We start from the raw sequence: 14,845 nt of genomic DNA on the forward strand, positions 1-14,845 counted from the left end.
TTTTGAGTCATCAACTTCCTGGAGCAAAGGAGAGCCTGGTAGGCCAAGAGACAGGTCGCTGGGATGTCATTGGCCTCTCTGCCACAGGCACTTTCCAATCTTCATCTACAGAAACACTCTGGATTCCAAATAGAATTTGATTTCTCTTCGACTGTTTTCCTTTCCTCAGCTCCTTCCTTCCTCTAATTTTTGCCTCCCATATCTTTATACTCCTGCCTCAGTCTCCCTCCAGAAAGTACCCCATGGCTAAGGCCAGGCCGTCTATCAGAAGACACCTGTGTACCAGAGTAATACAGGAGTGGTTCTATCAAACAGGATGTCCAGCACCTCATTATAAACTACAGAACATCAACTGTGCAAATGGAGGATGTTTCTTCCAAGACCACAGCAGAGCCCACAATACTGGGGAAGCTAAGTGAGCCAGTGTATGACTATGGAGCCTGAACCCAAACCTGGAGATGGGATCTAAAGAACACGGATCAGAGCGCCATGCTTGGGCAGCCTGTGGATGGGAGGAGCTTGAGGAACAAGGGTTGAGAATTGGGTGTCCTGTCTTTTCCCTCCCACGTCCCTGTGTCCTTTGTACTCCTGCCTCTCATTTTCTCCTGTCCTCATTCCTCTCAGAATACCCACTGTTTTATCAACAACTACTACTTGATGGTCTACCAGACACGAACAAGCTAGGTGCTAATTAATAATACAAGTTTCTCTGTGCACACTTCCATTGCTCTTCCTCGTTGAGTCTTTCATCATCCACTCACCTCTCCTGTTCAAATCTCCTGAGCCCAGAGGCCAGTCTTCAGAAAAACCAAATGCCAAGACTGAGATGACCCCCTTCTTTTAGTTTTAAAAATTATATTTATTTTGTGGGGGTGGGGAGAGATGTGAGGGGTGGGACATGTGAGGTCAGGAATAGGTTCTTTCCTTCTGTCACAATGGTCTCAGGGCTCAAATTCAGGAGGTCAGACTGAGTAGCAAGCTCCTTTGGCCCCTAAGCCATCTCACCAGCCCCAAACAGGTCTTTTATTTATGCTTCAGGATTCTCACTGCATGTATATTTCATCTTGTCTTCCTGGATTGGATTTCGTTTTTTCATTCGTCCTCCTCCGAGGACTCCTCTACTGTTGAAGTATTTCCCAGACACAAGGGTTCATAAAGAAAGCCAAGCAAATGACCCAGGATTGCCCAGCACTTAATGGGTCTGCCTGATCTCTTACAGCACAAGTGATCCAGCAGGCTTTCCTTTCCCCTAAAGCAGATATCACAGATGGGGCAACAGTAGATATTTTGCTTCCTGTGGGTGTTCCGGTGGGAGCCTACCATCACAGACAACTGGGAGGACTCCTTGCAACTTAAGTATTGGTTGGGCTGATTTTTGAAGTGGAACTTGAGGTGGGTTAAGAAATAGGTCTTCCTGGTTAAACGTACTGAACAATAGGGGCAGCGGATCTTTCTTCTAGAGCATCTCACTGGAATAGGGTTGGATCTGACATCCAAGGATGAGGCTCTGCTGTTCCTTGTCTTAGTCCTGGCCACTGGTCCCTGGATCACTTTTGAGTGCCTGAGGATGGGAGCCTGGGATCTAGGTGATGTACGTGGAGCCTTCACCTTACGCTCCTGGCTGCTAGCCACTGGCTTCCTGTTTTGGTGTACCTTCATGTGGCGTTTGACCTCAGACTGATCCCGGAAGCGTTTCCCACACACAGAGCATGAACTGGGCCTATAACCTAAATGAGAACGTCGGTGACGGCTCAGTCCAGAGGCGTCACGGTAAGTCTTGTCACAGAGCTCACAAGCGAAAGGTCTCCCTCTACGATTCTGGGGCTTGGAGCCAAGGGCTTTGTGGCCAGTAGTCTGCTGGGCCTTCAAAGGAAACTGGTGATTAAAGACGTTGGTGTACTTTTTGTAACATTTGCCACAGGTCAGACAGAAATAGAGAGGTCCACCTTTGAATATCCCTGTACAAGCACGAGAGGTCTTCTCTTCATCATCTCTCTCCTCATCTTCCAGGTTTGAGCTAGGTTTTTGAGATTTTCTCTTGCGTCCTGTGGTAGAGGAAGCAAAATACACAGTTTAACATGACAACATCACCAATACAAGATTTTCACTCAGTGCAAGTCACTTTCCATTTTCCTAACCTTCAAAACTCAACCGTTCATCCTTGGGTCTTATAGGATAGAAATAGGAAAAACCAATAAATAAAAACAATAAAAGCTAGTAAAAATTTGGGGGCTGGAGAGATGGCTCAGAGGTTAAGAGCACTGGCTGCTCTTGCAGAGGTCCTGAGTTCAATTCCCAGCAACCACATGGTAGCTCACAACCATCTATGAGATCTGGTGCCCTCTTCTGGCGTCCAGGTATACATGCAGGCAGAACAGTGTATACATAATAAATAAATAAATATTTTTTTAAAAAGCTAGTAAAAATTCCATAGAAATCTCCTATGATCTCAAATATCTAAATGCTAGCTTACATCTTTGAAATCCATCTTCTCATTCTCAATATTGCTCATATTTCCACAGATGACAAGACCATATGGTAAGCAATAATCTCCCCTCATCCCTGATTTCACATCCGTCAGCCAGTCCAAAAATATTAAAGGGAGAATTCCCTACTGTAAGACCACATTCACATAAATTTTTTTTTTTTTAATTTTTTTTGGAGCTGAGAATCGAACCCAGGGCTGCGCTTGCTAGGCAAGCGCTCTACCACTGAGCTAAATCCCCAACCCTCACATAACTTTTTAATGTAGATTATAATTAATCTATTTAATTAGTATTTTAGTTTAGTTTATTACTGTGTCTAGTATAAAAAACAGAACTCAGGGGCTGAGGATGTAACTCAGTAGTAGAGCCCTTGCCAAGTATATGCAAAGCCCTGGATTCAATTCCCAGCTCTGTAAAAACAAAAAAAAAAAACACATAAATTGGGCCCAGTGCTATGTGTGGTTGTAGCTTCTGAAACAAAACCCCTCAGAATAGAAAACTTTATCCCCAGTGTTGGGGAGGCAAACCAGGCATGCAAGTGCTCCCCCAGTCAGCTACATCTCCAGTCCAAGGAAGATTATTTGTCTTGTAAATCTGGGGTGAAAAGTGATGGTATTAATTATTAGTAATTGGACTAGGATAAGAAGCAACACAGCACAACTGTCTCAGACCAGGTATGTGGCTACCCTAAATTATTCCTCTCAATTCCTCACTCTTATCTCAGGAACAAGCCTACCCTTCTCAGGCTCAACATTGCTTATTCACTTTCTCTTGGGAAAAAATTATTAATCGAAGGTTAATCCTGACATAAGCGACCCACATGTAATCTCTCAATTCCTAGAAACTAGATTCCTTGTTTTGAAAGTCCTGGCTATTCATCATGAAGTCAGTGGACCTAAACCTTTGATCTCAAGGTTTCTTCCAGTCCCAGGTCTAATCAGGATGGAAAGGTATAAAGACACTGATATGATACACTGAGCCTGGATCCTGGAGGACAATTCTGTGATTGTCCTCGGCCCTTTTTACCTTCCTCTCTCCTTTGCATTTTTTTTCAACTTTGAAATTACACCTTTATTATTTTTGTATTCATGCGTGCATGTATATACATGCTACAACATGCTTATGGAAGTGAGCAGACAACTTGTGGGATTGGTTCTTCCTTCCAAGTATATGTCAAATTCCAACTGTGAGCCTTGGTGGCAGGGCACTTTTAACCACTGAACCATTTTGCTGGCCCTTGGTTTTGTGAGATGACAGGGCCTCAAATACACCATGAAGCTGAGGTGTTGGAATTACAGATGTGAGCTACCTTACCCTGCTTCCTCTGCCATTCTTACCTGCAGTCTTTGGGGGATGGAAACCTGATCTCCTCCGTCCTTTTCCATTTTGCATGGTGTTCTGATCTGGTTTAGGCAGAAAATATTTTGGCTGTGAGTGGAGTTATATTTTGGGTGGGTGGGAGGCATAGTTTTGTTGTCTTTGTCTCACTGTGCAAGCTGGCTCTGAACTCTCCATTCTTCCGAGTGATGAGATGCACTACCGTGACTGTCTGTAGTGTGGAAATGAAACAAGTTGGTCCCATACTACGCCCCTTATTTATTTTGCAGAGAACAGGCAACCTCTTACATGCCTGCTTTAAGAACATCAATCTAGGGCTGGAGAGATGGCTCAGCAGTTTAGTGCACTTGTTACTCTGTGGAGGATCTGGATTTTGTTACCAGTAACCGCATGGTGGCTTACAACCATCTACAATTCCAGTTTCAGGGGATCCCGTACCCTCTTCTAACCTCTACAGATACCAGGCATACAAAGAGTGTACACACAAACATGCAAGCAAAACATTTATATACATAAAATAAACCCAAAAAATGTGGGGTTTTGTTTTTGTTTTTAAGGAACATTAATCTAAAACACTTGGTTGAAGGAAAAAAGATATTTTAAAAGGCAGCTTCTAATATAATGCCTTGCACACAAGACTAAGTAAATATTGGTTGGATATACAGGCAGGTGTTTTTTTGAGATAGTTTCACTATATAGTCCAAGATGGACTCAGTCTTTCTAACCAATTTGTGATCCTCCTGCATCAGCTCCAGAAGTGTTGGGATTATAGGCTTTTGTCAACAAACCAGACCTGAATAGGCAAATTTGCATATTTTCACAGTATGGTGATAGTGATAAAAGTGTGTCTTGGGGTTGGGGAAGTAGCTCAGTAGATAAAATGTTTGCCATGCAATCATGAGTGCTTGAGTTTGATTCCCAGAACACACAAAAAGGCCAGGTGTAGTGGTACTTGGATGTAATGCCTGTGTCTGGAAGCAGGGACAGGCAGATCCTTAGGGCTCACTGGCCAGTTAGCCTAGCTCTATCAGTGAGTTCCAGATTAGTGAGACTCTACCAGAAACAACAACAACAACAAAAAAAAACAGCGTGGGTGGTATCCTGAGGAATGAAGGCTCAAAGTTGACCCTGGCCTCCATGTGAACACCTAAGTGTACCTACACATATATGCACACACAAAAAAAACATTATCTTTGTCTTTCTACAGGGTGTTTTAGTTTTCAGGTTTATTTTAATTTGTTTTGTATGTGTGTTGAGTGTTTTGCCTGCATGTATATATGTATGTATACCACATACATGCCTGGTGCCCACAGAAGTCAGAAAATGGTGTGGGACCACTGGAACTGGAGTTACAAATGTTTGTGTGCCATCATGTGGGGGCTGCAAACTGAACCCAGGTCCTCTGTAAGAACAACAAGTGCTCTCTTAACTCCCGAGCCACCTCTCTGGGCCTATGTAGCTTTTTTGTTTTGTTTTCCCGTGTAGTCCAGGCTGGCCATAAAGCTGCTATGTAGCTGAGAATCACCCTTGACCTATGGTCTTCCTATCTCCACTTCCACGCCCAGCTAGTCATATAAGTCTTCATTTCTTTGATTTTTTTTTTAAGATTTATTTATTTATTATGTATACAGCATATATGACTGCAGGCCAGAAGAGGGCACCAGATCTCATTACAGATGGTTGTGAGCCACCATGTGGTTGCTGGGAATTGAACTCAGGACCTCTGGAAGAGCAGTCAGTGCTCTTAACCTCTGAGCCATCTCTCCAGCCCCCATTTCTTTGATTTTTACCCCTGAACTTCGTAACTCAGATCTTCCACGTACAGAACTAGGAGCCAACTTTGATCTACCTGAGCAAAAAAATCAAATACATATTCTAAGGCTACAGAACAGGGAGAGTATCAAGGGAGTCATGACCTCTTACCTACAAATGTCAGGTTCTTAAAGGTTTCTGACAGCACATTCTGGTAAACAGCCTTCTGCTTCTCAGTCAGACATTCCCATTCTTCCTGGGTGAAATCCACTGCCACGTCCTCATAAGTGATTGGTATCTGGAGTGGCTGGGAAGACTTGAGAATGTAAATACATAGACTTCAAGTGACTGAGGTAACACCATCTTGCCCTGACTTTGTGCCTGCTTAGGGACCCTCTAAACAGTTACATCAGCCTTGGCAACACATTCAGGATTTTCTATGATCCTGACCATAGCCCAAACTCATAACCAAATATCTGAAATGTGTAGCCAAAGCAAATATTACCAGGTTCCCCTAACCTATTCCTGACAATGTGGTTTTTGTCTGTACCCCTGAGCTTCTATGCCAAGAGTTTTTCCAAGGCGCTAGCCTGCTCCTGGTCACCAGCTTAAATGAAGGACTCCTATTCGGCCTTATATGCATGGCAGTGTGTAATGTTCTCATCTGGACTATAAAATACTGACATATTCTCAAGATTTAGAGAATTCAAACCTAAGAGAAAGATAATGCCATGAAAGGAAAGAACAAGTATGAAGAAGGGCACAAAGTCAGGAGCTGTGGTTTACAGAAAGGAGAGGATGGATACAAAGAAGGAAATCACTGAATATAGAGAAGTGAAAAAATTAATGGCTACTCTTACAAAATCTGTGAAGGATGCTAGGGTGGTATGGGAGATAGACAAAATCTTGTAATTCCCTTTTTCCCCCGTTTGGCCTGGAACAATCTGAAGTTCCACTAGATCCACAGACAGGGAACTGGGTAAGAAACCTCAGAGAGGCCGTGGCCTTCCATTTCTCTACCTGATCTTTCTCCCTTCCACTGTCGGACTTCACTGGTAACCTTGTTATATGCATGTGTGTCTTCCTCTACCTTAGTTTTTTGAGAAAGCTCTCATTGAACCTGGAGATCACCAATGCAACTAGAGTTATCTGGCCAGAAGGCCTCTGGGATTATCCTGCTGCAACTAGTTTCTTGTGGGATTTATTTTGTTTTGTTTTTATGTGGGGACTGAACATTGGGTCCTCATGTATGTACAAGTACTTTACACACTGAGCCATCCCTAACTCCTCTACTATAATCTTTCTTCTGGGCTCCTGTAGAGCAGCTAACATGCTAACTATTCCACAGAGCAGTATGTCTTTAGTTGTTTCTCTTTCTGGTTTCAGTCACTTCTGGCCTGGTCCCCAAGATTAATGGGACTCCTCGTGACTCTCTACCTCCCAGGCACTAGGCAAATAGGGAGGTCCTATGTGGTGATATTTTATTTGTGCTGAAATGTGGTGATATTTTATTTGTATGTTAATAAATAAAGTTTGCCTAGAGATCAGAAGACATAGCCAGCCCATAAACAAAAGTCAGGCAGTGGTAGCACACGCCCTTAATCCCCGATCACATGGGAAGCAGAGTCTGTGTGCGTTCAAGGACATACTAGGGAACAACTAATCGTGTTGACACACGCCTTTAATCCCAGTACCAACCATAGAGACCTGGAGGTCTGTACAGACAGGCAGTGACAAGGAAGTGAGGTAGCTGGGCTAAGAGCCAATGAGAGGGCAGAACAGCAAGGCAAGATGGTTCTTCAGGTTCCTGCTTCACAGAGGAAACTGCCAGACATTCTACAGGACACAGAGAAGCAACTGAGAGACTCTAGGCCTGTTGGCTGAAGAATGGATGCCCTAATGTTACAGAAGAACTTTGGGTGACTGTCCAGGCAGCCAGCTATCTCTGTCATTCTAGATTTTTGGAAGTTGCTTACAATGTACTTTCTGGTTACTTAGGTAATATTGTATCCTTCTGAGGTCTTTGATGTAGTTGAAGACTAGATAGTTATAATTTTGCTTAGTTATGATAAAAGATAAATTAGATATGAAACTTTACTCACAAATATAGGATAGATAGAATATTTTCTTTAATTTTACAAAATACAAATAGACTAGATATTGTAACTGTAAGTCTTGCTTTTTTTTTTTTTTTTTTTTTGGTTTTTCGAGACAGGGTTTCTCTGTGTAGCTTTGCGCCTTTCCTGGGACTCACTTGGTAGCCCAGGCTGGCCTCGAACTCACAGAGATCCGCCTGGCTCTGCCTCCCGAGTGCTGGGATTAAAGGCGTGCGCCACCACCGCCCGGCTAAGGCGATCAATGCCTTATATTGAAGGCAACTCTGTGTGCGCCGTTCTTAACAAGTCTTGCTTTTTAACTGTTTGATATATGTAATTATACTATGTTAAAGTTAAACCTTTCCTTTTTGATTAGACAGAAAAGGGGAGGTGCTATGGGATGTTCTATATGCTGTGAATGTGTTGCTCTGATTGGTTGATAAATAAAACACTGATTGGCCAGTAGCCAGGCAGGACATATAGGCAGAATAAGCAGAGAAGGAGAATTCTAAGAAAAAAAAAGACAAAACAAGACAAAAAAAGACAAAAAAACAGAACTGAGGAGGAGATGCCAGCCCACCGACCAGAAAGCAGCATGTAATGGCACACAGGTAAAGCCACGGAACACATGGCAACATATAGATGAACAGAAATGGGTTGAGTTTAAGTGTAGGAGCTAGTCAGTGGTAGGCCTGAGCTACTGGCCGAGCAGTTTTAATTAATGTAAGTCTCTGTGTGTTTACTTGGGTCTGAGCAGCTGCAGGACCAGGTGGGACACAGGAAAACCTTCACCTACAGTCCTATAAGGCCCCAGCAAATGATACTGCTTCTTGTAACAAAATTGTATACTCTAAAAGACTGTCTTCCTTCAATGTTCAGCTGTACAAATTCTCCTCTTTCACAAGTGATAGCTTTAGTTCCCTCAAAGCCCAGGCTGTAGAGTTCAGGGCTCTGGTTACCTGTTTCTTAGCTCCCATTGTTTGGTAATGCCAGGCTGGTGCTGGGTGTTTGAAGTTTATTCCAGACTGCTTCTAGTCACTGCTTGTTGGTGCCCACTTCTAGAAATCTGAGGTTAGGGAAAAAGATACAATATCAGGAAAAGGAAAGCAAGAAGCCAGTGCTTCCTTAACACACCGTCACTAACTTCCTGCACTGTGACGGAACCTCCTCAGCAGTGCCATTTGAGGTAACAGTTAATGATTCCATCTTCACAAACCTCAAACGTAGTGATGTTAAGTCATTCACTCAAGGACATTTGACCAACGTCGGAGTTAGTTTTTTAATTCTAGATTCAGTACCACTGAAAAGTACATAGGTGAATTTGTCACACACCATTGATCCTGTCTCTTCATTCTCCCTGACTTGATTTCATTGGAAACATGAAAGTAAATCTCTCTCCTAGGACCAAAGATTAAAACATAGATTCTGTGACCTGAATATGTGTGTGGTGCCTTGGGGCTCAGGCCCAGGGGCTTGTGAATACTAAGCAGGTAATGTACCACAGAGCCTTATGTATACCTCAAGCTCTGTTAGATTTTTGTATACATACGTTATTTACAATCGAGCTATCCCCTGACGACCTCTTAAGCTAAAAATACCATTAGGTCAGAAATGCAGGTAATGCACCTAGCCTACAGAACCTCATAACTTAGTAACATAGCACACTGTAGAGTGTTGTTTCCCTCCTAATCTGCTAGCTGTCTGGAAACTGCAGCCTGTGACTACTATCCTGCATGAAGAGACATCAGAGTATCCTATGTACTAGTGCTAGTCTAGGGACAAGTTAACTCAAACCCCCAAATACAAGCTGAATGAATGTGCAGGACTTCCCGTTATCTTGAACCATCTTAAGTCTTGGCATCATGAGTCAGGTATCACTTCTACAACCAGATCCTTGGAAAGTACAGTGATACTAATACAACAGCATTCCTTGTTCACGTGCAAAATTTTATGCTGATTAAAAAAGCAAAAAAGGTCTCTTCCTGTGGACAGCCATTCACCTACTTCTCCTCTCTCTAGATGCTAAGGAAAGCATTAAAGGCATAAAAGGAACAAGGCATTCGAGGAATTGCTAACTGGATCCCCAAGAAGTTGCCAGCAAAGCTGCATTCCTAGGATCTGAAGCTGATTTTCTTCCTTCCTTCTCTGTCTTACCTCCCATTCCCCTCTCCCTTTTTTTTTAAGACTCTTTGAGATGTGCAGATCTAGCATCTCTCCCATTTTTCAGCCATCCACACTCCAAACAGCTCTACACTAGTGTTTCCAAGGACCTGCCGTAAGTTTTCTTCACAATGGCAGGAAGATGCACGTCTGGTGACCCAGCCTATTACCCAGGCACCAGGAAGACAGAGACAGATCTCCATGAGTTCTGGGCAGCCTGGACTACAAAATAAGTCTCAGAACACACACACACACACACACACACACACACACACACACACACACACACACACGACAGCAGGGTGCAGTCCTTGGTACAGATTTAGGCTGCTTAAGAAGACTGCCAAGCATTGCTTACCTCCACCCACCTCCTCCCTCTTTTACCTCCTTTTGTACTTTCCTGGTCCAGGAGACTCGAGGGTGGAAGGAGACCAAATTAAGATTTGGCTGTTAATAGGCAGGAAGTCCCAAGTGGGTTCACCTGTACCCTGGACTGGCCCCTATCCTTCCGTAGGGTAAATTTCTGGGGGGGGGGGGGGGAATGTGCGGGCACTTCTCAATTCGACTCCACTCCTCCCAACTAAAATCCATTCATGATTTCCCAAATCTGAGTTGGGCGGGCCGGAATAGCACACATTTGCAATCCCTAAGCTCAGGTGACCGAAAAAAGAAGATCAGGCAGCCTTGCTTACTGCAAGACACCCTGTCTGTCTGCCTCTCTTTCTCTAAATCTGAGTCCCCCGCCTCTCTTCCACGTACACAACCTGTGGAGACAGGCCTGCACACCGTAGGCTTGGCTGGATGTGCCCGGCCCCAGCCCAGAAACCCCCGAGGCTCAGCCGCGTGAGCTTTACCACCTTGTTGCCGGGCGGGGAGGCTTACCCCAGCTGGCGTGGGTCCCCTCGTGGCTCCACCGGGGCTCTCACAGAGGCCGCAGCCCCACAGTCCCGCGGCCGGCCTACAGTCTTCCGCAGCGCGGGTCCTCCGGGCGGCTGCCCCGGACTGCGCAGGCTCACGCCTGAAACTCCGTCCCCCAACCCCCGACCCCCCACCCTGCCCCACCTCCGGAGAACGCAGCTCCCTGAAGGGCGGGGCGTGTTCGAGACCGGACGGGAATGCAGCGGCGTGAACTCAGGAAGGCGCTTCTGCCCCAAGTCAGCAATTCTCTACGCTGTGGCCACACCTTGACTCGCAGTCCCTGCGCTCCCGCTCGGCCGGTAACCCACCTCCGGTGGCTGCCCGCCAAGGTCAGAAATTTGGATCTTAAGAAACCCAATGCCACGCCTTCTCGCCCCGCCTCCGGTCGATCATGACTAGTCTCACCTGAGCTAGGAAATCCCATTCCCCAGAGTTAAGTATTTATTTCTGAGGGCAGGGAGGGTTCCTGAGCGCGTGACTCAACTTTGCTAATTCCAGTAGTAGGCAGGTGGATAGTGAGTTCCAGGCCAGCCTGGACTACACAGTAAGAAAAACAACAACAAAAACACATAAAAGACACAACCGCTCTCAGCCTCTGAGCATTTTCTTGATTAGTGATTGATGGAGGAGGGCACAGACCATGGTGGATTGTGCCATCCCTGGGCTGGTGGTCCTGAGTTCTATATGAAAATAGGCTGAGCAAGCCATGAGGAGCAAGTCAGTAAGCAGCACCCGTCCATTGTCTCTGCATCACAGCTCCTGCCTCCAGGTTACTGCTCTGTTTGAGTTCCTGTCCTAACTTTCTCCAGTGATGAACGGTGATTTGGAAGTGTAAGCCAAATAAACCCTTTTCTCCCCAATTCACTTTTTGATCATGGTGTTTCATCACAGCAATAGTAACTTTAAGACAGTACTTATGTGTGTTTTCCAACCCCTAAGCAAATTACTGCAGCCCCAGTGGCTCTGGTGTTGACAGTGTTTAGATCACAAGGCAAGCATAGAAGGACTGAGATCCAGCATCTGAATATAGCTGCTGATGCACTCAGTGTAGAATGTTCGCTTAACATACAGAAAGCCCTGGATTCCATCACTATTACCACAAACAAACAAAAATCTGAACATAAATCTATCCAAACTCCAGGCTGACTTCTAAAGTAAGTATTCATGAGTGTAGAAAAAACAGACTATGCAGGAGGTCTATCCTTAAAAGGCTGACTCTGTCCTGTTGGGATTTGCAAATCTGCAATCAACAGACATTGAACAGTCAGGTGCTATCGAGTATGTATAATCTCAGCACTAGAGACAGGATTGCAGCACATTTTTGGCCAGCCTAGATTACAGAGAAAGGGTGGGTACAGGGGCTGGAGAGGTGGCTCAGTGGCTAAGAGCACTGCTTGCTCTTCCAGAGGTCCTGAGTTCAATTCTTAGCAACCACATGGCGGCTCACAACCATCTGTAATGAGATCTGGTGCCCTCTTCTGGCCTGCAGGCAAAACACTATACATCATAAATAAATAAATAAATAAATAAATAAATAAATAAATCTTTAGAAAAAAAAGAAAGAAAGAAAAGAAAAGTAAAAGAAAGGGTAGGCACAAAAGCCTGAATAGAAACAGGCCGAATCTTACTGATCACTAAATCACACAGCTGCAGAACAAACCACTTAAATACCCCATCCCAAAGCGTAGCAACTGAGTCCAGGGAAAATGAAGCATGAATGTCACCCAAGGCTGACATCATGGGGTACAGTCCAGGCAAGTTAACATGCATCTAATAAAACAGCCTGAGGATGTAGCTCAGTGACAGGACATTTTCTTAGTTTATGAGATGTAAGATCTCAAGTTTGAGGCTTGGCTACATAGGGACATATTGTCTAAAATAAAAACAAAGAACCAAAACCCACCGTCACCACACAAACAAACAAAAACTGGCAGTGTTCAGAAAAGCCTAATACCGAGTTTCCAGATTTGTCAAAGTATGAAAACTCTGAGAGATGGAGCACTGGCCGCTCTTGCAGAGGATTGGGGTTCAGTTCTCAGCACCAACATGGCAGCTCACAACCCTCCACAACGCCAGCTCCAGGGGATCGGACACCTTCTTCTGGCCTCTGAGAGTACCAAACATGTAAGTGGTGCACATGTGTGCATTCAGGCGAAATGTATACCTGTACACATAAAATACAATGAAAATAAAAATTCATTTAAAAAGTGTTTTTTTTTTTTTTTATCTCTTGCCTCTTTTCCTCCTCTCCCCCTCTCATAACCTGACATTTCAATGGGTCATATCCATGTGAAAAGCGGCACTCTAGCTAGAGAAGGTCCTAAGCATGTCTCCAACTGAACTCACTCCTGAAACATCGATATCCCCTTCTAGATTTTCTGTGCCCCTTTCTCTCTGGTCTCCACCCACCATTCATTCCTTTTGGCCTCTCTCGCAGTCTCAACGCCTCTATTTTGGCTTCTAGGACCTCCCTGTCTTTCTTGGACAAAGCCCAGGGTGGTTTGGCTCCTCTTCCATCTATTTGTTGAAAGTTCTGGGCTGGTTCCCAGAGGGAGGGAAGTCCCAGCACAATGGGAACTACGGACTAGCTGTGTGGTCAACCTGGAGACTTCTGTCGTGAATCAGAGTCCACCAACACTCAATGGAGAGGACGCATCTGTGTTGGCGTGGACCTGACACAGCTTTGTGTACTGAGCCTGGCTTAGTTGCTGAAAGCTTTGGTGACCACGGGGACGTTTTCGCCCGCGGGAGGCTAAAGAACTAGGATCTTCTGTCCTCAATATTATGGCCACACGAGGGCGCTGCTGCTCTATCCTCTTAGATTGCGAAAGCGGGGAGAGGACAAGGTTGTCTGGGAATCAGCCGGAAATGGCCTACTGAAGGCTGGGTGTAGCGAGCACATACCCCAGTTACGGGGGAGGAATAATCACTCTTGATTCAGACTTGGTATAACACTCATTTATTCACACAGTAAGATTACAAGCAATATTCATCCTGTCTTCCAAATGGAAGCAGGAGTACCTCTCTGGATATACAGGTCCGGACTCGCCACGTCTTTTCCTCTGGATCTTGGGTCAGCCTTCCTCAGGTCAGCCACGTCTGCACTGGGCACAGGATCTCACGTCTCTGGCAGAGGAGAGTCGTCTCACGCGAGGGCCTGACGAGCTCTGTTGGTCGGGTCTGAGGCTTCATCTTTTATATTCTTTCCTGGCTAGGTTTCTAGTCTTATCCCTACTTTCACACATAGTCTATAGCTTATCACTACTCCATTTGTGGTTTACTTACATCATTCTATTGCTTATCACTCCTGACCAGGGTTGTTCACCCTAGGCCTTACATGTGTTCCTTACACTGGGCCAGGATGTAGGGGATGAAAATGCTTCTGAGAGCCCAGGACTACCCAGTAGTTGGAAGAAAGTAGAGCTGTTAGAAGGCATCCTGTCTTATCTCTGAGTACTCCCCTCTCCAATCCCTTGATATCAACATTACTTCCACTTTCTTTTTCTTTTTTTTTTTTTTAAAGATTTATTTATTCATTATGTATACAGTGTTCTGCCTGCATGTATGCTTGCACACCAGAAAAGGGCACCAGATCTCATTGCAGATGGTTGTAAACCACCATATGGTTGCTGGGGATTGAACTCAGGACCTCTGGAAGAGCAGCCAGTGCCCTTAACCTCTGAGCCATCTCTCCAGCCCCCTACTTCCACTTTCTATTTCCTTCCTGGAGGTTGGTTTGGGGGTGGGGGGTGGAAATGGAGGGTGGGGATGCTCTCATGCACACAGGAGCAGAACTGGGGATTCAACCCATTCAACCCAGGGCACATATTAAGCAAGCAATCTATCACTGAACAACACTCCCAGCCGTGGAAGACTATTTTCTAAACATGATCTTAGACAAGGGCTGGAGAGAGATGGTTCAGCGGTTAAGAGCATTTACCGCTCTTGCAGAGAACCTGAGTTTGATTCTCAGCACCCACATCAGATGGCTCACAGTAAGCCTGTACCTCCAGCTCCTCTGTCTCTCACACACACATAAATAAATTTTAAAGTAAAATAAAATTTAGAATGCTCTTAGATTTCCAAAGAAACTGC

General features: G+C 44.9%; 1 protein-coding gene across 2 annotated transcripts; it reads right to left on the reverse strand.

The window, feature by feature from the left end:
* Positions 1-877: 877 nt before the first annotated feature.
* Zfp57 (ZFP57 zinc finger protein) lies at positions 878-10,827 on the reverse strand. 2 transcript variants are annotated; one of them, XM_059282030.1, is made up of 5 exons: positions 10,715-10,827; positions 8,632-8,738; positions 5,748-5,883; positions 3,824-3,889; positions 878-2,045 (listed from the first exon to the last, which is right to left on the reverse strand). In XM_059282030.1, exons 2-5 carry the CDS (start codon positions 8,647-8,649, stop codon positions 1,093-1,095), a joined length of 1,173 nt encoding a protein of 390 aa, XP_059138013.1. In that variant the 5' UTR covers positions 8,650-8,738; positions 10,715-10,827; the 3' UTR covers positions 878-1,092. The 2 variants fall into 2 exon arrangements, with proteins under 2 accessions (XP_059138013.1, XP_059138014.1); XM_059282031.1 differs by lacking the exons at positions 8,632-8,738; positions 10,715-10,827 and having other exon boundaries at positions 3,824-4,035; positions 5,748-5,857.
* Positions 10,828-14,845: the final 4,018 nt, after the last annotated feature.

This window comes from Peromyscus eremicus, chromosome 16_21, assembly GCF_949786415.1.
Source record: "Peromyscus eremicus chromosome 16_21, PerEre_H2_v1, whole genome shotgun sequence".
Taxonomy (NCBI): domain Eukaryota; kingdom Metazoa; phylum Chordata; class Mammalia; order Rodentia; family Cricetidae; genus Peromyscus; species Peromyscus eremicus.

Coding starts and splice junctions, on each gene's coding strand:
- Zfp57 (XM_059282030.1), bottom strand. Junction 3,890..5,747: donor TAAGAACCTGACATTTGTAG/GTAAGAGGTCAT, acceptor TGCCTAAACCAG/ATCAGAACACCATGCAAAAT. Junction 2,046..3,823: donor CCATCCCCCAAAGACTGCAG/GTAAGAATGGCA, acceptor CCTCTACCACAG/GACGCAAGAGAAAATCTCAA.